Raw genomic sequence first — 23,322 nt, forward strand, 5'->3', positions numbered from 1 at the left:
CAGGGCTGACGTGTATTCATCTTCTGACTATTGTAGCATTAAGGGAGGCGGGGCAGCCACAGACGGGGGAGCAAGCCTGCCACTCATTCATACTCAGGGGCCAGGCGCCCGACATTCTTTTAATCTCGTTAAGCTCAAGAGGAATGAGGCATACATTAATCGAATGAGATACAGTATTAATTTTGCAAGCTACTGCACCATTAGCAGCCAAGACAGAGGCTCAGGGTGACCCAAGGGTTTTTAGGGAGGGCCTTTCCTCTGCCCTTGGACGCTCTAGGAGATATAGGAGGATGGAGAAAGAGAGAGAAAGAGAGACAGGGAAAGGGAGAGAGAGAGAGGTTAGTAAAAGGAGCTTGCTCTACTGGCAGATGTGATTCGGTGGGGGAGGACAGACACAGAGCACACATCCAGCGTCCCTGTGCCACCCTCCAGGCAGGCCTGCGCACTACATTAATGATCAGAGGTGTAGTTCCAGACTGGATCCATACTATATCACAAGGGGGGAAAGGTAAGTTTTTCAAGCACTTTAGTGCAGAGGCCAAGGGTAGAAGTTCTGGGCCCAGTGGGCACTGGGGTGCAAAATTGTTACACAACTAGCTCTGTGGCCTCTGTATTTCAGTTTTGTTTTCTGTGAAAGAGTGATAATAATAGATAAAGTATATGTTATATATAATAATGTATGATAGGGTTGTAAAGAGGGTTAAATGGGTATAGGGTTTTACATTGTGTCTGACACATAGTAAGAGTCAATAGATGTTAATTATTATTATTAATATTATTTTTATCATTATGCAGGTATTGTGGGTGTTTGGACTAACAATCTCAGAGCCCTTTGGGGGCCGAAGATTTGGAGATTTTGATGGATAAGTGGGAAAGATGAGCCCCTGAAAAAGTCACAAATTCTATTACCAATACCTGAATGACGCATGATCTTGGTGCCCCATTAGCCTGGAGTGGTTCAGGCATTGGGCAAAGAAGAGGTCACCAGTCTGTCTTCACTGCTGGGACCTGGGCAGCTCCTACTGGTATGGGTAGTAGTGCTGGCCTTGGGACATTCCCATGGTGCCCTTGAGATGGAGAGGAGGAGGATGAAGAAGGCCCAGGTCTCCTTGGAACTGATTTGATTGGGATAAAGTAGCAAGGGTGAGATGATGCAGTAGAAGAGGAGATGCTTTTACTGCCTAAGTAGAAACTCCATCAGCCTTGGGTCCTTAGATCCTTAAACCCTCAACTCCATTCACCCATCCACTCTTTTTATTCAATAATTAATCTGTACTGCTTATTAATGGGCTTACTCATTGACCCTTCCCTCTCTTCCTTCCTTCCTTGCTTTCTGCTGTTAAGCACAGATGGCTTGAGCGTCCCCTGTGTGCCAGACCCTGTTCTAGGTGCTGAGGACAGAGCAAACAGACATGGCCCCAGCACCTCCCTAACTGTTGCCTGCTGGGGGAGAAAGATATTAATCAAATAACCCTGCACAAGAATATGCAATAACCAACAGTAGCGAGTGGTTTGGAAAACTCACCAGAAAGGAAAAGCTCAGGGTGCTGTTTACCAAGTGTGGGCGAGGAAACTGGTTGGGGAGGTGGTGTTGGGGGAGGCACATGGGGGACCTGAAAGCTGAAGGATGCAGAGGGGTGAGCACAGGGGGAGGTATTGTGGGCAGAGGGAAGCGCATATACCAAGGGCCACTAGAAGGAGCATGACTACATTTTAAAATTGATATTTGCTAGGAGGTTTTATCTAAATTGTATTGACCCAGAGATTGCGCCATGCATATAGGGGAACTTAATATACAATAAAGGTGGTACCATACATCAAAGGGACAGGAAGCGTTGTTGAATAGGTGGTGTTGGGAACACTGGTTCACTATTTGGAGAAAAATAAAACTGGATCCCCAGCTAGAACGACATGCAAAGAGGGAATTGAGAGCGACTAGTGGTCTCATGTGAAAGTCTGAAATGAAGATAGATACGGAGAAGATATTCGCACTGATTAAAACAGATCAGCAGCTAATGTCTAGGACATGCCAAGAATGCCTACAAACCAGCAAGAAAAAGACAGGACCCACTGATGGAAAAATGAGCAAAGTTTATGAACAGAAGATGATCCCAACAGGCAACCAGCAGATGAAGAGATGCTCACTGCTCTTTTTTCCCCTTTCCCCCTTCAATTTCTAATCTCATCTCCACTCCTCTTTCCATCTCTGGACTAAGATTCAACAGCATTTTAACTGTGGGCTTTTTTGGAAAACATTGCCCTAGCACCTCACTAGCTCGAAACTGAACACCCTGGGACTTCCAGGGACTGGCAATGAACTGCATTGGTCAGCAGGTGGCGCTTTCGACCTCGGCAGCTCAGAAAGCTTCTCAAAGGAAAGATTCTCTGGAAGGGGTTGGCTCATTGTTAGCAAATAATTAAAAATCAGCCAACTTTTGGAATTGCCAGCCAGGATGAATAAAATGTTCTCTCTAGTCTGTAAGGTCAAGCGGGGGCTGAAACTCTGCTTTTGTTTGCAATTCACGAGTAACTCTCTAGTACTTTCTCAAGCAGAATTCATTCTCTCAGGGAGCCGAGGACATTGGGTGCCCCAAAGGACACAGGGATGGGATTAGAGGCTCCTAAACCCTTGAACAGTTAGAACCAGCGTGAGTGAGTGGTCACAAAGGAGCAAAGCCGGGGCTAAGGCAGTGGGAAAAAGGGAGAAAGGAGGCACCCTTGCTTCAAATCTTTGTGCAGCTGGGCATGCCCTCTCCTCCTCTGTTCTTTGTTTCTGGAACCTCAAAGTGTTGCTCCATGACGCCTGAGCTATCCTGGGGTTTCACAGAAGCACTGTGAGGTCTTTGAGGTACCAGGCTGCATTCAGCCGGTGAGGCAGAGGCCATTGCACCCTGCGGGGATTCTGTGGTCTGGTCCCCGTCTTCCTGCCTGGGGCATTCTCTGCCCTGGGAGCTCTGCTCAGCCCAAGTGAGCTGGGCAGGCTGGACAGACCAGGGTGTTCACGGCCCTGGAGCTACCCCTAGCCTGTGAACTATGGGATTTGGTGGAGTAACTCTCCAGCCTCCTCACCTTAGGGGGACAATTCTGAGGGGTGTTCCCCACACCCTCTGAGAGGGGCACCTGCAGGACCAGTTGTCCATGAGACTAACCAGCTCACCAACCCACTCCCTCTTTGCTGCCTTCCTTCCTCATTCCCTCATTCTGGCTTCTCGGGACCCCCTCCCACGGAACCAAGAGGGACCACCTCCCACATACTAAACTGCTTATATCGAAATCCTTGTCTCAGCTCGCTCTGTCAGGAGGAAATCCAAACTAAGAGAGCAGGAGAATTAGGCACATTTGATGAACAGCTCAGATGTTTTCAGAATGTAAATAATAAGACAGAAGAGAAAAAGAGAAAAGAAGCAGATGGGAAAAGATCTCCTCCATGAACCTCCAGAAAGCTACGGGCTGCCCCTAACTCTTTTAACCATTGCAGGCAGTTCTTTGTTCCAAAAAACCGGTTACCTTTGGGTAACCCAGGTTTGAATTTTTCAGTTGCCTCCAGTTCTGTCCTGTGAGCAGAGACCGGCCTCATCTCAGATACCACCGTAGGTATGAGCCTGGCTTATAAAATATTAACTGAGCGATGTTTTTTCCCTTGAGCTCATAATGGCTCCTGACATTTTAATGCCAGCGTTTTGGATACACACAAGGTAAAGAGAGCTGAAACTGAACGAGGGACAAAGCCTTCTCTGTTTACATTTCAGAAACCTCCAGATGTATTCTTTTGTGAAATTCAGCACCCATTTCAGGCAAGCCTCTTAGCAAACAGTGCTGAAAGAGATTAATAGTGGGTTTGTATAGGTTACTTTTGTTTTATTTAGTTCCCTGGAAATGCAAGTGTCAGCAGAAAGTACGTTTACAGTTCCATTAAATTGCCAGAAAAAAATATCAAGACAGTTGTTGTTTAAAAAAAAAAAAAAAGCAAGCAAGCAAGAAAGAAAAACAAGGTTGGGTGACTCAGCCTGAATAAATTAACCAATTTGATGCAAAACTTGGAACAAGACAGGAGCCACTCTTAGGCATCTTACTGAAAGCTTATGAATCTCTCTATCTTTGTCACTTTCTCCTTCTCTCTTTTTTTTTTTGGTAGTGGTAGGGTAGAAATGTTGGTTTCTAAATTTCCAGTGACTTGCCACTCTCATTTCTAAAGCGTCTGTAAAGGGGAAATTGTTAAATATCCTACCCAATGGAACTTAATAAAAAAGTTCTAGGTGGCATATGTCTTTTTAAAGATGAGATCCATTGTGCAAAACATTTGCTCTGAGTACGTTTACAAATAATTTGTACACACCTGCTTATATTCTATAATCTTATAGTTGAGTCTTATTAAAATATTATTGACATTGACAGACAAGAGTAGTGACTATACAATTCCATTTATATAAAGTTAAAAAAACTGGCAATAACTAGTTTTTGCTGTTAGGAAGCAGGACTGTGGCTATTCTTGAGTGTTCGGGTAGTAACTGGGAGGGAACATGAGGGGGGCCTTGGGGTGCTCACATGTTTTATTTCCTGATCATTCTATGGGTGTGCCTACTTTATGAGAATTCATTGAGCTGTGTGCTTATGCTTGGCACACTTTTCTTTATTTATATTATGCTTAAATTAAAAATTTTAAAATATATTCATATTGCCATGAAGGCTAAAATAAAAAAAAATGCTTTTTTTCATTTATGCTAAATCTATGGATCCTAGCTCTCCTTCCTTAGTGGAAATTTTTTTTTTTTTTTTTTTTTTGCTGGACCCTGGCTGGGCTGGAGACCAAAGTGTGTGGTCCCTTCTGGGGCTGGCTGTTTGGCAGGGACAGCTTACCTGCGACCTTGGAGTTGTATGCCACTCCAACCCCACAGATATTGTTGTTGGCTGCAGCAGAAACTTCTCCCGCACATCGGGTCCCATGGCTTTGGAAAAAAATAAATAAGGCACATTAGATACAGAATGAAAATAATTTAGACCAGGGTCTTTAAATTCCATCAAGTTGAAATAATTTGATTCTTTTCAATGGTTCAGCTAGAGTTGGGCTAGCACGTGGCCCACCCAATTTTCCATCTGTACATACAACTTCTCCTTCCTTCCCTCTGGCCCTTCTGGGTTGTTTTCTTGACCTTGGGGTTTTTTTTTCTGTCATAGAAAGGCTTCTCAGAACATTTTCAGCCTTAACATTTGGTTTTTACTTCAAAATTTGAAGTATCTTCTTACAGAAAACACAGAAGTTTCTGTAAAAATGTAACACAATATAAAAACAGGGTTGTGATGGTTGGAATGGCTCTGATTTTTTTTAAGCACTAGAATTGTGGGGTGCTGCTTATTTTCAAGGCTGGTTCAGTGCACAGGGGTGTAACCCTACCTGTCAGTAATGGGATATGGTTACTTACCTTTATTGGATCATAGTCTCCTTTGAGAACATATTGAATACTATGATGCTCCCTTCCATCCAGGAATAAAAATACACGGGCAACACTTTGCATAGAATTTTAAGGGGTCTACAGAACCTTTGAGGCTGGCCACATTAGGAATCTGAGGCTTAGATGATCGTTCCAAGACTTGCCTGGCCTTACAATTTTGAGCAAGGCCTTCTCTGAGAAGAGAATGGCCTCATAGTCTAGAATGTTGTCTGCAACAGAGACTGTAATTCCATTCATTTTCTCCCTTCTGCTGTTCTCTCCTCCCTTATAAGGGTTCCAAACAGTTACTCCTGTTCCATATGCATTTGCCCTCCCCTTGTGTTGGGGTGGCCTGCTTTGACCCAGAGAATGAAGCGGAAGGATGATATGCCACTTCTTAAGAGGCTTGGCAGTTTCCACTTCCATCCTCTGGTGCCAGTTGCCATGTAGAGGAACATGGGCTAGCCTAGGAGTGGATGAAGAATGTGGGCTAGCCTAGGAATGGATGAGGAATGTGGGCTAGCCTAGGAATGGACGAGGCTCCATGGAGAGAGGGAGGCCCAGCCACCTCCATGGTGGAAACTGATGTGTGAGGGAAGCCACCTTCATCCTCCAGACCTGGACAAATGGCCCAGTCAGCAGCATGGGGAGAGAGACAGGCTATTCCTGTGGAGCTGGCCGAGGTTCCAAGCTTGTGAACAAAGAAGTGTTTGTTCTTTTTTAAGCTGCTAACGTTTGTTAAGCAGCAATAGAGAACTGAAACAGGTATAAACTCTGAATCAGTCAGTGTACTGTGTTTTAAGCCCCAAACAGCATATTCAAGATGTGGAACATTCCAACGGTATAAGTCATCTGAAACTATCAGCCCCGGCTCTGAAAAATCCACTTTAATGGTCTGTGGAGCAACTGATGAGTTGAATGGGCCACGCTGCCAGGTCTGCAGGGACAGTGTGAGCAAGGCCTGCTGAAGACACAGGGCAGGGAGGGCTGGCCCTTCCACTCACTGCTCAAACGCTGGCACGCCAGCAGGAAATGAGGGTGGGGGACTCATTGGCTGCGATTCCCCAGGAGTTTCCGATTTCTGCAATGTTGACTAGCACACTGTCTGGGACGGCCTCTTGGGACAAGTAAGGAAGGCTGTTGCACCAGCCCTTAAAAATAATCACATCCAAGGATTGAAATAATACATACACATACACACACCTTTTCTTTCTCTATATGAACAAAAGCAAATCCTGCCTCCACAAAGGCTACTATATATTTCATGGGTTCAAAATTCCCTTGGAAACAGGAATGAAATCTGTATATTGTGCACACACACACCCTATGTCACAGCAGAGGTTGAGCCTTCTGTTTAAAGCTCTGTGAAAACTTGAAGTGCTGGATAAACCCTGTACACTTGTCTTTCCGTTTTCTGGAAAGCACATTTGAGATTTTAAGAAGGAGCTTAGTTATGGTTTGATGGGTGAATCTATCGTAGAAATGGCTTCCATACCTTTTATGCCAAATGCTGAAGAAAATGCTAAAGAAAATGCTAAAAAAAACAGCCTGGAAGCTCACATATAGGTATATTATATAATGAAATATATGTACACTTTATATTGATTCATATACACTTTAAATGTATGTATTTAAGTTTATATTTGTACTTAAATCTACTTATATATTTATAGTTATATACATATATATTTACATGTAATATATACATATATACTATATATATACATCCAAATACATAAATATATACTTATGTCAAATAATATATGAAGTACATACATATGCTTTATATATATATGTACATATATTAATATATTTTTAAAATGGAACTTTAATGGATATTGATTAAATTAGGCTTGCCTGCTTGCTCTTTGGTTCATGTGAACAAACAAGTATTTAAATAAAAGTTTAAAAATCAGTCCCATGTCTAATTCTACTGATCACAATTATTAGGCCATTAAATATGAAATGTCTGATTTTGAATTAAAAGTTTAATTTATTATATCTCAAACAAGAAGCAGCACAATTAATCAAAGTGTGTGCCTAAATTATTGACACAGTTTTGCCATCTTAATGGTAGCTTACTTATGCCACCAGCAGAGAGATCTGGAGAGTGAGTGGTGATAAAATTGTGAAAGGCATTTTCCACGGCTTATTGAGAATTGAATATTTTTCCTGGCAAGAAGTGGTCCAAAGCCTGGAAGAAGTGGTAGTCAGTTGATGCAAGGTCTGATGAATATGTTGGATGACAGAGAATTTCCAAGTCCATCTTCTGTAGTGTGAGCAGCATTGTTTGTGTGACATGTAGTTGAGCATTGTCTTGCAAGAGGATTGGCCTGTCTCTATTGACCAATCTCGGCTGCTTAATTGCAAGCATCCTCATCATTTTGTCCGATTGGCTGCAGTAGACATCCACTGTGATCCATTGACCAAATTTCATGAAACTGTAGCTGATAATATCAGCACTGGACCACCAAACAGACAGCATTTTTTTTGTTGATGAGCATTCAGTTTTGGACTGTGTTTAGGCACTTCATTTTTATTCAACCATTGTGCCAAACACTTGCAATTGTCAAAAAGCATCCATTTTTCATCACATGTAATAATATGTATAGAAATGGTTTGTCTTTATGTCGTGATAGCAAAGAAAGGCAAGTCTCGAGATGATTTCTTTTCTGATGCTGTTCAATTCACGCAGAACCATCTATCCAGCTTCTTTACCTTGATGCTTTGTTTCAAATGGTCCAATATTGTTGGAATAGTAATGTCAAACCTTGCTGCTAATTCACGGGTAGGTTGAGATGGATTCGTTCCCCCTATAACTTTCACCTCATCATTATCCACCTTGGTCTCAGGTCACCCACATGACTCGTTTTCAAGATTAAAATCACCAGAATGGAACTTCTCAAACCACCGATGGACTGTGCATTCATTCATTAGCCACATCCTTCCCAAACACTTTCTTGATATTTCGAGCTGTCTGCCCTGCATTGGTTCCATGATGGAACTCATATTTGAAAACAACACAAATTTTTGACTTATCCATTATTTCACAAAAACTGCTCTAAAATTTTTGAAAGATAATCACAAGCCAAAATGTGTTTGAGAGAATAAGGATGTACCTTCACGATAAAAACAACAACAACAAAAAACAACAAATGAACTAACCAACCAAACAACAAGGACAAAAAAACCCAAGAAATGTCAAAGTGAAATGTCAGAGATATCAACTGTCACTTAGTACTTAAGGAAATTGGACAGTCCATACCTCACAACCTAATATGTTATTATTTCGTAATCAACCCTGATGAAATCTCTGAAAGTGCTTTCCCAAATGTGCCAATGAGAAAGTGGCTAGGCCAGGTCTGCAACCACTGCTTTATTACTGGACCACCTCACTACCCTACCTGAAGGTGATAAACCCATCCCTGCCCTAAAAGTGCTCACTAAAGGCTGGAGGACAAATGAACTGATTTGAACAAAGGCAAGACATCGAATAATGCTTCTGTATCTTTAATTTTGGCCTTTAAGTGGGGAAATGAATGTCATGGGCTCTCCAGAGGAATGTATGGGAAGAAACATTTCATTGCTAAATTAGGCGATACTAATTAACAGTAAGCAATGAATGGAAGCTTCTTAATCATTGATCATGATGTCATGTCTCTTCATAGTCCTGGGCCTTTGAATTTGGACTTGTCTTGTGACTTGCTTTGGACAAAAGAATGGGGCAGAAGTGATGAGTTCAGGCCTCAAGAGACCTTGCAGCTTCTTCCTTTCCTTCTGAAGGCCTGCCGAGGTGTCATGTGAACAAGCCCAGGCTAACCTATTGGGTGATGAAAGACATGTAACCTGTAATGCCTGTTACCCCATCCAGCATCCATCCATACTGCAGCCATGTGAGTGAGATCATCCTAGGACAGTTACCCTCCAGCCAGCCTGCCAGCTGACCATGGCATGGGAAAGCCCAGCTGAAAGAAGCTGAGCCTTATTCAGATCGACAGAACTGCCCAGCTAACCTATAGACTTGTGAGCAACAATCAATGCTTATTGCTTCAAGCTACTGAATTCTGGGATAATTTGTTATGTGGCATTATCAGGCAGTAGATAGCTGATACAAGGGATAAGCACGGCCAGAGGGACGCCCATGGCTCATGGGATGGGAGTTAGGGTTCAAACCCAGACTGGCATGATGACCATGTTGGGGCTTTCTTGAACAGCCTGCAGTGGCTGCTGGGGTGTCCCAGAGAAAACTTGAGACCCTACGCTTAATCTTGTGAATCTTGAGATATTCAAGGAGATGGCACAGACACACCCCTTCTTTTCATGCTGCTGGACTTTGCATTAAAGTGATTTGGTCATTCCTCTTGCCTTTTCCAGCCCAAAGCATGTGTTTCTATATGTATTGCATTCATGATATAGTATAAGATATATCAGGCAATATGAATACAACAGCTCTCATTGATTGGTACCTAGTGTGGGCCTGGCACTGTGCTGAGAGTGTTACATGCATTATCTTATTTAATCCTCACAAGAGCCTGTTATTAATATTACTCCCATTTTGAAGATGAACAAACTGAGGCTTAGGGATACAAAGTCACTTCTCAATTAAGGGGCAAAACCAGAATTCAGATTCTGACCTGCTGTTTCCAAAGCCCTTCTCTTAACCATGACTCTTAATTATCATCTATTTCTGACTACAAGAAATATGCCGATAAAAAATATGATGGTTAATTTTATGTGTCAATGTGGCTAGGCCACAGGGTACTCAGACATTTGGCCAAACATTATTCTGGGTGTTTCTGCAAGGGTGTTTTGGATGTGGTTAACATTTAAACTGGCAGACATTTGAGTAAAGTGTATTGGCCTCCATAATGTGGGTGGGCCTCATACAGTCAGCTGAAGGTCTGAACAGACAAAAAGACTGGCCTGTCCCAAGAAGACCTCGAACTGATTGTTACCTAGTTTCTGTCAAAAGCTCAGATGACAGAGTGGCTGTCTGAGCAAGATGAGTGAGTGGCTGGGTCATCCACTTATTCTTTTGGCATAAATTCTTCTACTTGTCTATCTATTAATAGTTGGAGAATCATTGACTTAGCTCCTGTAGAAATCACTTTACTGAATTTCACCATTCTATATGCTTCTGTTTGGAGAGTGCCTGTCATGTTCCATGCTCTGTACCAAGTACTGGGTAAACCTGTCTCTAACCCACAACACAGACTTTCAAGGTGAGAGCTTTAGTCTTATTTTATAGATAGGGAAACTGATTCAGCGATCACTCATTCCAAACTAGGCAATTATTATAATATAACTACATTTGTCCACCATAATCTGTTGTTTTTTTCTCTTTTAAGAAAATAATTATTGCCAATGTCTCTGTATGGCATGCAGAAAACATTAGCTTCCAAAGTGGAAACGATTATATCAACATATAGGTATTTCTTTTACAATCTTTATAGTTTTCTCCATAACCCCTAAATCTATATTATCTCTATTTCTTTTCGCTGAAGGGAACATTTAAATAACAAAGACTTTACTAATCCAGATAGGGGACTAGAAGGAAAAAAAGCCCTGTACTATTTCTCCAATGGCTCAGAATAGCTAACAAATTGAACTCTGTTGGGTTTCACTGTACTCTGGTTTGGATGCAGAAAGGATTAGTTACAAGCGGCAACCTTTAAGCTAATATCGACTTATGAGGTAGTCGTGAAGTGCACATGAAAAAAAAAAGTTAGATTACGTCTTCGAAAGCAGTTTGCATTTTATTATCCAGGAGGCCATTTTAGAATTAGTCCATAAAGACATAAGGGAAAGATGTTCATCTATTCCAAAACCATTAAATGTCACCAGGGTAAGGTATCAGTATACATCAGCGTGAAAATAGCCAACCAGAGAGGGCCATTTTTCTCACATGTTCTTCTGTGTCCTGTTGCTCAGGGCTCTTCGGAATGAAATATGATTTTTAATAAGAAAAAAAAGTTAATCACTGAAAATTTTTCTTATTTGAAGGTTTAACTAATGTCATCAGTCAAATTAGCTCACATAGAGATACATGTCCTTCAGCGTCCATTTATTCTTTTTCCTTCCCCCTATTTTGGTTGCTTGAGTAATAAATGTCTTCTCTCTTCCTGAATTTATAGTAAACTTTTTGCAGCCAGGACTTGCATCCAATCCAGAATCTCTTACTCTTTAGGACTTAATAGATAGAGTGTGCTGCATCCTCTGATGCTTCATAAATATTGTCGATGGCAGGGATGACATTTCAGTGGTGAATGGCTGTCAAAGAAATGCTATGCAAGAGGGATTTTTATGGACAACAGCACAGTAATGGAATACAGATCTGCAATGCATCACCAAACATTGACCTAAAACTGAGGAAGGCTACAAGATTATTGACAAAACATAGGCTGCAAACCTTGGGAGCAGTGGGCAGCTCGAAAATGGACAGATGTCAAGGCCACTCAACATCTTGGCATAGCTGGAAAGGTTTGCCACCCATCCATCAACCAGCCAATTGATATTTATTGAGTGCCAGCAAGAAAAATATGGAATGCTAGATCCTGATACCACCCATCAAAATAATTATATCTGTTTTACACATTATTTATGCTCATTAAATGTGTATTATTTTCTATCTTTTTACATTTTGAGTTATTATTATTTTGTTTGGCCAAATGCATTTTTCTGATTGCAAACTAGGAGAAAATTATAATCCTTTTGCAAATTTCTGAACTGTGTCTCAAATATATCCCCTGGAGCTCAGATACTGCATGTAATTATTAAATGACTCGCAATAGAATACACTTGCTCTGCTTAAAAAGGCACAATCCTACAAAATCAGTCGAGCGCAGGGCAAGACATTCTAATATACATAGTCTCTAAAAGCAGGTCTGCATGTGTATGAAGTTTGTTTTCATAAAGCATCCTTGGCTTGGAGTTTTAAATATGTTCTTAAAGAAATGTACCCTTGAAGGAAAATAATAATACAGAGGATATCAGATTATGGAAAACCCAGAAGAGATGTGTTACTGTTGAATTCGATTTCCCAACCAAGGGGAACATTTAACTTGCTTGAGTATCCCTTCTAGTGCATTTCACTTTCTACTTGCCACAGCAGTGAGAATCTGTGATCGGGAGCCACTGCCTTTTCCTGTGCAGCCTGTGTTCTAACTAGCCTTTGTGGCAGGTGGTGTGGCTGGAATAGTCAACAGCAACAAGCCCGTTGTTGGTCAGCCTTGGTCAGCCCTTTATTAGAGTTTCGGTGCATGCCGAAATGAGCATTTCTGAAGAGCCCCAGTCTGTGGAACAGAGATGGGGCATTGGATTTAGTGCCCATGTGCAGGAGAGAACCCCTGAAGGATCAGGGGCGTGCCTGTGTGTCTGCACAGCTGGCGAGAGGCTCATGACGGATCAGCAGAAGACCCTGCACCAGCAAAGGGCAAGTGCTGGGCCTCCGGGATCTTGGAGCTGCTGGGTAGCGACATTCGTTGAGTGCAATGGAAGATGATCCTCATCTATGCCCCTGCCCAGTTTCTGACTCACCCACAAAATCTATTTTTCTTCTTTCTCCTGGCAACCTGTCAAAAACTTTGAAGTTCCGCTTTTCCCGTGATTCCTTCTTAGAATGTGGCCCCCTGCACCAGTCTCTAACCTCCAGACTCAAATGCATGCCACCTCCTGACAGATCCTGCACCTCCCTTGCTCCCCATCTTTGCCTAAATTTGTACTTTTGCCCTGGAATATACTAAATACTTGCTCCCTATCCCTAACTCGATCTATTACCTTCAGTGGAATCCTAGACCAATGAGCCCCTCAATGGCATCAAATCCTGTCTCCACCACGTATTAGCTGTATAACTTTGCACAAGTTACTGAACCTCTCTGTGCTTCAGTTTTCAAAATGGGGAAGATAATGGTAATACTTATTTCAGAGGGTTGTTATGTTAATTGAATTAATATCTACTAAGCACTGAGAACAGTGCCTTAAAGATAGTAACCGCTAGATGTGCATCAGCTCTCCTTGTTGTGTTATTCCAGCCTTGGCTACATTTTGCATTGTACGTGGGCATCTGTTGTCTCCTCACAGGGCACTGCAAGCTCCTCAGAAGCTTGCACACCAAAATGAGAAATTTTGTGATAGCAAACTAAAGTCCCAGCTCTGCTTATTGTCTCTTTTTATACCCTATGCTTCAAAAATGTACTTATTATAAAAAAATATCAAAGACAAAAATAGACTCTATGTACCTGTTGCCCAGCTTTACCAATGACAAACTCATGACCAATGTCATTGTCTCTACATCCCAACCCATACTCCTCTCTCTTGCCTCAAGCCATAGTAATAATCTTGATGAAGATACCCGGCATAATATCATTTCATCTCTTAATGACTTTAAAAAAGGGACTTTGGGACTTTTAAATAAACATATCCTAACCCTCGCTGGGAAGACGCGTCATTCATATTCTCCTTATGCCAAGCGGGAATCGTGCTTGCCAACCTTTGGGACCAAAGATTCTGGGCAACCTTTGGGACAAGGGCAAGTACTGGGCCTCCGGGATCAGGTGCCAACCTTTGGGACCAAAGATTCTCCCAGTGCTGCGGGCTTGAGCTTTGACGCCCCCACCCCCATCCTCCCAAGTTTTCAGAGGCCATGATTTGAGTGGTGGCATCATCTGATCGTTGTAATAACAAGCCATGGTGGGTGAGGATCTTCGAAAATGACTTGATAATTTGGAAAAACCCATTTACTGGTCAAAGTGGACCCTCTGTCTTGAGTCACTGGCTCCCTAAGACACAGGGATCATGCTTGCCTGAGTCACTGTCACTGTGTCTCGGGTAATTGGACACTTTGGAATTCTTAGTACTGACAATGACGAATTTTATTACCCTCAGCACTAATTAGTACTAATTGGAGGTTTGTAGCCAGTTTAAAATTGTACTTTTCAGAACAAGTTTGCAAATGAAATATTTAAGAGAGAAGACATTTCCTTAGTGTTGTTTTTGTTTGTTTGTTTGTTTTAGGAGTATTTTTAACAGCACATCACTCAGGAAGATTTGATTAGGGGAGAGATTGTGTTTGGGTTCAGAAAATGAGGTTGGAGAAAAGCCATTCTGTTTGTTATATTTTTGTGTTTGGATCAATCCAACAAAGATTAATTTAGTACCTGCTAGCTACAGAAAGACAGCAAGTAGCTGGTACCCATGTTGCTACTGCCCTTTCCAATATTCATGCCGATAGTTGGTAATCAATTGTGCTATCCTCACGGCTCTTCTCAGCACAGTGTTCCAGATGCCATTGCCAATTATGTCTAGACCCTGGCTTAGTGACTTTTATTTGGTAACTTCATATCCTTAGGTCTGAAAGTGGTTTATTTGCTATGGGTATGCTAGGATCTAGGGCTAGACGTCATGGGAGTAAGAGACACTTTGTTCCAAAAGTTCTTGGACCTTTTTTTTAAAAATACATTCTCATCCTCCAAACACACACTTCCAAGCACTGCATGATAATTTTCAAGTTGCAGATGATGTTGATGGAGAATGAATTGTGCTACTGGACATCAGCAATGATCTTTTAAAACTGTTACAAATTTGAATTCTATTTTCTTCCTTATGCTTTTCTGCATTTTCACTTGAAATCCGTGTATCTTGTTTCCATCCCTAACATTGTTAGGTCAATTTGCTAACTATAGAGACTAAGGATCTGGCTCTGGCCACTCTCTGGACATCACGCTTCTTGTATAAAATAATAAAAATGATACTTATAGAAGAATGGTACAAATATGGATTTAGAAGTAATTTGAAGCCTGGGTCTAATCTTGGCTTTGACTTGAATATTAACTGTTTGACCAAAGAAGCCATTTAACTTTTCTGTGCCTGTTTCCTTATCATGAAACTGAAAACAATGACATTTGTTTTATCTACTACTTAGGTTGCCATGAGAAGTAAAAGAAATGGATACAGTGTTCTACACATAATATATTTTTATACCACTAATTGAAGTTCATATATTTTTATGAACTTCACTGTAGGACATTAATAGTAGGGAAGAACTAGGTTTAAAAATTATAATATTCTTTCATTGAGCAAGCCACACATTTTTGTGTCTTGATATTTCTCATATGCAATTAACAATATAAGCAAGATGTTTACTTGAAGAAAAAGACTACGTTTACATATTTAGTAGTGAAACAGGCTAAAGAAATATTATACCTTTGGATGGACCATTTGGGTAATTTTACAAGGTGGGACAGTTATCCCAAGCAATACTTCCAACTTCTGCCAATCACACTCTTCTGTTGAAAAGGACCACATGAGCTGTTATGAGGTTATAGCAGAGATGCTTTTCAAAAACATACAGACACAGACCCATGGGGCAAAAATGTTCTGCCCAGTCATTTCAACAGAGTCAGCAAAATCAGCATGTTTTAAATCACCTTGTAGTGGGTTGAGAAAAGACTTCTTATTTCTATTTTCTCCTATCTTGAATAGATTACAGTGGCAAATAAATTTCTAGTTGAACAAAACAAAATAGTCGAAAGATAACTCTAGAGGAAGACTGAAATATTAAACATTCCACACATTTATAGAGAATGTAGCCAACTAGGAAGAGAAAAACCACAATATAATCTAGCGAAGCATAGGGATTATTTTGCTGGTGATATTCAAGCCTTAAACAAAACAAAGCCAAAGTAAACCCAAAGCCTGAAGTCAACGATCCTTTGGCAGGCTCAGTTTACCTGTTAAACCAGTCGTCTGTGTACCGAGGGTAAGGATAAGGGTCATTGCTGCTGAAGTCGTAACTTGCTTCGGCATTCTGAAAAACACAAGGTATCTCATTAGGTCAATAAAAACAGAGGCACAGTCAAGGGAAAACACTGTGAGACTGTTTTATGTTTATAGTCTTCCCCTGGAGTGTCGTGCTAATGTTCTGTGCTGAAGCAGCCCTTGCAAAACTGTGACAGAGCTGAAGTGTGTCCTTGGAGCTTTCCATTGTCCCCTGATACCTGTTTTTTTTTTTTTTTTGAGACAGAGTCTCGCTTTGTTGCCCAGGCTAGAGTGAGTGCCGTGGCATCAGCCTAGCTCACAGCAACCTCAAACTCCTGGGCTCAAGCGATCCTCCTGCCTCAGCCTCCCGAGTAGCTGGGACTACAGGCATGCGCCACCATGCCCGGCTAATTTTTTCTATATATATTAGTTGGCCAATTAATTTCTTTCTATTTATAGTAGAGACGGGGTCTCGCTCTTGCTCAGGCTGGTTTTGAACTCCTGACCTTGAGCAATCCGCCCGCCTCGGCCTCCCAGAGTGCTAGGATTACAGGCGTGAGCCACCTCGCCCGGCCCCCTGATACCTTTTTTCAGGCTTCCTCATCTCATTCGATTTCTAGCCTTCTAGGGGTTAGCAAATTTGAATCCTGTATTTTTGAGGATTGTCTTCGTTTTAAGTTGAGGCCCTCCTTGTGGGAGAATGGATTTCACGTAGAATCTGGGGCTTATGGTATAATTCCTTGGACTGATGACTAGATGGTTTAATTTTCATGTCACAAGTGAGGTGGCCTCTAGAGTTTTCTTGCTTTATACAGAAGGCTCGTGTCCAGCTCTTTCCTTCAGACTGGCATGGGGCCTGTCTCCTTTCCCCTTACTGTTATTAACCCCCTGCCCAAGCCCTTGATGTTGTCCATGGTTGACCTCATTTATTCACTCATCAAGCATCTCTAAGAGTCCAGTATGCGTCAGAGACTTTACTAAGTACAGGAATAAGGTGGTGGCGTCCCCTGCCCTCATGTACTTATAGCCTAGTTGCGACAGATGTCAATCAAATGATCAAGCAAATAAATACGCAATTGTGAACCGCGACAACTATGTATTGTTCCACCCTACCGTATGTATGTTTAGAAGTGCAAAATTCCATGTAATCCAACACCTCCATTTTCCCATTGAGAGTCTTTCTCCACATAAATCAATTATTCATTCACTTAAGTGCTTTCATATTTCATTGTTTTACATTTGGGTCTTTGGTTGGTCTGCCTTTTATTTCGGTCTATACTGGGAGATGATCCAGCATCCTTGGATGAACAATCCATTGTTTCCCCATCACCTTCTCTACTCACCCAGGTACACTCACTTCTTGGAAGCTCCTTTCTCCTCATCTCATTCTCCTCATTTTGTTTTTGGGGTCTGAGATAAAGTCCCTGGATGGCTTCTTGGTCTACAGTACACACTGGGTTAGGAAACACTAGGTTTGATGCACATTCCAGCCTTGGTATTATTTCTAAATCCCATGGGTCCCGAGACATTTTCAGGTAAAACACTTTAGTTTGGGACACACTCCAGTTTGTAAACTGAATGTATTAGTGGTGTAATGTTTTTAAGAGCAAATTATCTAATTCTATTCATTTTTGTCTTGATTTGTTGGATGACAAAAAGCTGCTAGTCACCGGTAGTTGTCATGGTCAGAACTGTAATACTAATTTATTTAAATAAATGCTGGGTAGAAGGCACCCTGAAATTTGGCCCAATCATTTTGCCTTGAGTCTTGAACATGTCTGTCCTTCGTGTCAGGATCTAGGTCTTCATCGAACAGCAGATATTTAGAGAGGAAGTCTTCCTGTCTCCACCCACCATGATCACTGGCAAGTGGCCAGTTTCCCCCTTCTTCCCCATTTAGACCTCAAATTACTTTCACTCACTTTCAATGTTTAATTCTCCTTCTAGTCTACAGTCTTTCTCTCTGGGAGACTCTCAGATTTGGCATTTCTTCTCCTCTGACTTTCCTTGAGATATTTGGATTTCAGTTCTTTTCAGGGATACTATTTTGAAACAGTAACTTATGTGTGCTACCTCTAACCTCTGAATTTTTCAGAGCTAAGATAAGGGCATTCTTAGGTAAAGTCGATGAGGGAGGAATCGAGAGAAACACAAGTTAATACTCTTTTTTTGGGGGGGTGTTCAGAGTTGAGATTGAAACTTAAGCAATAGATTTAGAAGACTATTTGCTCAGTCTGGTTTGTTTGTTTCTCCATAGGAGAGATTAAAATTCCCTGGCCCCAGGTGAGGTGGATAGGAAACTGACATGGGTGGTCACTGTGGGCTACCTCTGTCTTCTGAGCTGTGTTCTTGGAGTGGGGTGGGGCATGTGGGCATAATCAACCTCAGAGAGGTCCAGGACTCAGCCCACGAGAGGGGCATGGAGTCGCAGATCAGGGTGGCCCTGTGAGGCATCTTAGCTACAGGCTCCCTGGTGGCCCCAGCACAGAGCAGGGCCTGGCAGAATGTTCCATGGGAAGCTGAAGTTGGTGAGGACTGGCCTTGGGAACCAGCTGGCCTACAAAGTTCTGGTGGTCAGGACAATGAGGATATAGGGCTCAGGCAGAATCCGTGGTAACTGACAACTGAGGGCAATGGGAACAGGGTGGCTGCAGAAGAATGCTGAAAAATGAGGCCCAGGATTACTTTCTCCTTCTCTGTAGTGCTGTGTTAGTCCTTTGGAGCTTGAGTCCTTTGGAGCAGTTCTGGACACAGGGAGGGTGGGGGAAAAACCTAAGTTGACCAAGACCAAGTTTCTATCATCAGGGCAATTAGACTGGCAGGTAGAAATTAAGCTCAATTATAGAAAGTTGGGGAACATCTGCACCTTTGTGGTCAATTGCCTGAATTTCTGGTTTCATAGACATTCCACTCTGGCTTATCTTTCTGGTACACAATAGTCCCCCACCCCCTGGGGTGGTGGGGTTCATAGGGGCAGCTGGGGAGTTCTAAGAACCCAGCTTATAGCTGAGAACTCACAGAATTCTGTGACCACTTTTACAACAAGAAGAAAGGCCTTGTATTATCTAGGGTCAAATTTGCATCTGAATGTTGAAATGAATGATAACTTAGGAACCCCAACTATTTTGTTGTCTTTACCATTAATTTGATGACTAATGCTTAATTCCTTGGGTAACAGTCTACACTGAGCATTATTAAGGAAGGCAAACAGTTGTTATTCTTGTTTGGCTGTATGTTTTCTGGCTAAAAATCAAGTGGTTTCTAGCAAGAAAAAATAATGAGCAATATTTTGCAAGGGTTCTGTTTATACTTTTATAGCCAAGCCAAATCATTTATTGATTTGAATTACAATGTTCTCTCCCATAAAATTATTTGTGTACAGGAATAAGTTTAACTGGCCTTGAATTATACCAGACTTTTCTATAAGAGCCATTGACATGGACATTTGAGGGGGGAAATGGTGTTTTGGTAAATTTAATGTACTGTTCATCCTTGGCTAAACCAGATGCTTGTTTTGTTTGGATTTCTCTAACTTCTTTCTAAAATGCATTAGTATGTTTTTTGCTTGAGAAAATACTAGCTGTTTTAGTGAAAATAATTTAATCTTTGATGATTCAGCATCAGGATGATTCAGAGTCATCATTAAGAACTTGAATTATCATTGTACCATCTCACAGAAAGTGAGAAGATTGGGCTGAATCCAAACTGACCTCAGGGCTTCCCTGGAAGTTATTTCTGGAAGAAACTTCTCATAATGGCTCATTTTCTTTTATAAAAGCTTAAGGTGCAGGGGGGGGGGTGGGGACCCCACCTCTGGTATTTAATAATTCTAAGGCTTAATTTCTGAATATTTTAATGCGTAGTCAGAGAGGAAGACTACATTTGTTCTAAGCTAGAAGGTTTAATAATTAAAAGTTGGGCATCGTTTGCACTGTGTACTCTTCAAACAGATGGACTGCATTGCATACTATGCTAACAAGGGACAAGTGACTTACTCATTTTCATGAAATCCTCTGGCTTGTTATATCTGAGGTGCTGTCCTTGTGGGAACATCAAAGGCACAGGCTGACAAATGGCACACTTCAGGTCGGGCTGGGGTATTGTGAAGACTGGTGGGGAAAGGTGGGAGTTCCTGAACCCAGTGGTAACTGTGGCCATTGCTTTCACATCTACAGAGAAGCTTCTGAAGCTCCTGACACTGAACTCCCCAATCTGGGATCTAATGCCCCTGTGATGAGTGAGTCCCGCTTGCTGAGCTGCCCAAGACAAACGTGTCTGCAGGTACCAGCCTGTGAAGGGAAAGGAAGAGAGGCATTCCACTCACATAAACCTGGTTTGAAACTAGGCTGTTTTTGGCCTTAGGAATGTTCTTATTTTTTGGAAACTATAGTATCCTCATCTTTAAAATGCAGATGGTAAAACTGTTAGTATTTGGTTGCTGGAGGGGTAAAATGAGAGGAGATGCAAACCGGCAGGCACATTGCCCAACTCAGTGTGGACATTCTCCCATCTCTGATGTCTCCTGTTTTGTCCTTCTCTTTCTTCGATCACCTCTGGCAAGGGTCACAAAATATGGCTCACAGGCTAAATCTGGCCCACTGCCTGTTTTTGTCAATAAAGTTTTATTGCAACACAGCCACATCCATATATTTACAAATTGGGTAATGGCTGCTTTTGCACTGTAATAGCAGAGCTAAGTAGTTGTGATAGAGGCCTGCAAAACCTAAGGTATTTACTATTTGGCCTTTTATTGGAAAGAGATTGCAGATCCCTGACCGATAACCTAGTCCTCTGGGGCTCCCGGGCTGTTCTCTGACCTCTTACACTGTAGCATCTTACCCGCTCGCTGTTTTCCTGAGCTCTGAGATATACCTGACCTGTGTCCCATTCTCTTTAGGTGAACTGTAGCTGCTAAAAAGGAATCTGACATAAACTAGTCTGACTACATTGTTAGGAGCTTGAAGCTTACCCCTCCCATGTCTCATGCGACATGGGAGGGGGTAAGCTGTGTTATCGAGCAAGTTACCATGGTCAGAAATGGGGGCTCAGCCCACCAGGGCACTGATGGAGGCTGCAGAACACATTTCGCTGCGGTGGTGAGAAAGTACTGCCATTGTTCCCACCACTCCACTGCCCACCACCAGTTGCAGGTGCTCCTAAGGGCTACCATTCCTCTAGCTCTTCTGTTTTTCCAACTATAAGTATCATGTTTATTCCCATGGTCAGAACATTGCTCTCGGCAGAAAGAGGCAGGTATTTACAGTAAGCTGCCTGAGGCATGCAAAGGTAATCACACAGGTGATATGGGTGCACATGGTATCTGCTCAACTCACTCATCTTTCATTTTAAAAAGCGATGCTGTGTCAGCATTCTGACAATACTGGACTCTCCTAACAGGCTAACGTATTGTATTTCTTATGGGCATCCGCTGATGTGATTGAACAGATATTTATAGAGCATTGAAGGGCAAACTCTGGTCTGATTACAACATTGTGAAAATGGTTTCTGTAATCAAGGCTGTCATGGACCGTTGTGCAGGTTGTGCCTTGCACAAGGATATTTGCCCAAGGGGAGCAACTAGGCGCTGCACCAAGCCATGTGCCCTGGGGCTGGGCTTTAAAAAAGAATTGGTCAGCTCAGAGGGGTTGCCTTTTTCTCCTTTGTCTGCCCAGAAGGGGGCACCTTTACTAATTTGTTTGCCCAGAGGGAGGGTGTGCTTTTGCAATTCACTCACCAGCAGGGGGCGTCATTTTCAATTTCACACAAATGCGCTATGTATGGACTAACACACGTTTGTGAGCCCCTGATAGGAAATAAATCTCTATAGTTACAGTCATATACCAGCCCAGACCATAAAGAAATTGTACCACAGAAGACAAGATGTTTTCTGTGAAACATCAAATAATACAAAGCTTAAATAACATCTCAAACAATAGGAGTTTATGATGATAAGTATGGCGCAGCATACAATTAAGTGCCAATGTAATTCGCTATGAGAACTCAGAACAAGCAACTACATTGTATTTGTCCCTTTATCCTGCCTTGCTTCTTTCCTTGAAGGCATTTAACCAAATAACCCAGCTAGGGGCTGTGTAACAGTATTAGCTGAAATTGCACTGTGCTCATGGACTAATGAAAGAGAAATGAGCTTCTCCAGATAGACTCTCAAACTGCAACCATATTGCCCCAGAAACAGAGCAGCAAAATAGCCCAGCCCATTAGAGCCTAAAGAATTTTGCTATTGTGCCTACTTGCATCTAATATGGTCATGGCTGAATGTTCCCAACTGTGCCTATTTTGATTTTCCTCAAATAATTCTCCCACATGCACTGGCTTAACGATAATGTTCAGCTCACTTTTGACTGAAACCGACATTAAAGGGATTTATGTCTATATTAAAGTCTGGCTGTAAAACTTAATGAAATTTAACATTTCTCCAGAACTCTAAAAAATTAAAAAAAATACATTGTCAGAAATTTGTGTGAAATATTTCTTCTGTACTCCTAAGGTTTCCAGGGTCATGTATTTTTCCAGTGACACAGTGTTCTCCAATTGCGGATTTGACACTTCCTCTCATCACTCCCTTCCTGTTGCTAGAATTTATAGAAATTCTAGCAACTTCTGTAGTCACTGGAGCACTCTCCAGATAAGAGGAATAATATATCCTAATACTCAGGCTGCATGAGTATCAACATGCCCCAGGCCATGTCCTGGGCTACTGGACTTTTATGTTTTCCAGAACTGAGCAGCTAGCTCCCTCCTTTGGCTCTTATTGCCACCATTATCAGCAGACTTGGGAGAGGTTCTGAACACTAAACAGAAGAGAAGATAATACTAATAATTCCTAATGGTTAACAGTGTGTCCTATATTAATAAGGTAACTTGAATTTTTTCAAAGGAATGTAAATCTCTTATTTTATTTGATAATATCCCAAACCAGGAGCAGATATATTGCAGGAAGGAGTGGGTGGTTGCTCTAAGTCACAGCCAAGTCAGCACCTCTGAGGTCTGGAAGACGTCATTGGAGTGATCTTTCCCTGTCTATGTCCTGGCTCATCTTGCTATTTTAGCAGGTCAATGAAACTTGTCTTAGGCTAGATTGAGGCTGATTCCTACACATGAATTTTAAGAACTTCCC

General features: G+C 41.9%; 1 protein-coding gene across 1 annotated transcript in view; it reads right to left on the reverse strand.

Moving 5' to 3' along the window:
- PCSK2 (proprotein convertase subtilisin/kexin type 2) overlaps positions 1 to 23,322 on the reverse strand; it is a 229,894-nt gene that overhangs the window by 40,182 nt on the left and 166,390 nt on the right. Inside the window, exons 6-7 of the mRNA XM_012759525.3 lie at positions 16,157 to 16,233; positions 4,858 to 4,946 (exon numbers count right to left, since the gene is read on the reverse strand). Of these exons, the coding sequence (XP_012614979.1) occupies positions 4,858 to 4,946; positions 16,157 to 16,233 (166 nt within the window). The remainder of the gene's footprint in view (positions 1 to 4,857; positions 4,947 to 16,156; positions 16,234 to 23,322) is intronic.

This window comes from Microcebus murinus, chromosome 16 (genome assembly GCF_040939455.1).
Source record: "Microcebus murinus isolate Inina chromosome 16, M.murinus_Inina_mat1.0, whole genome shotgun sequence".
Taxonomy (NCBI): Eukaryota; Metazoa; Chordata; class Mammalia; order Primates; family Cheirogaleidae; genus Microcebus; species Microcebus murinus.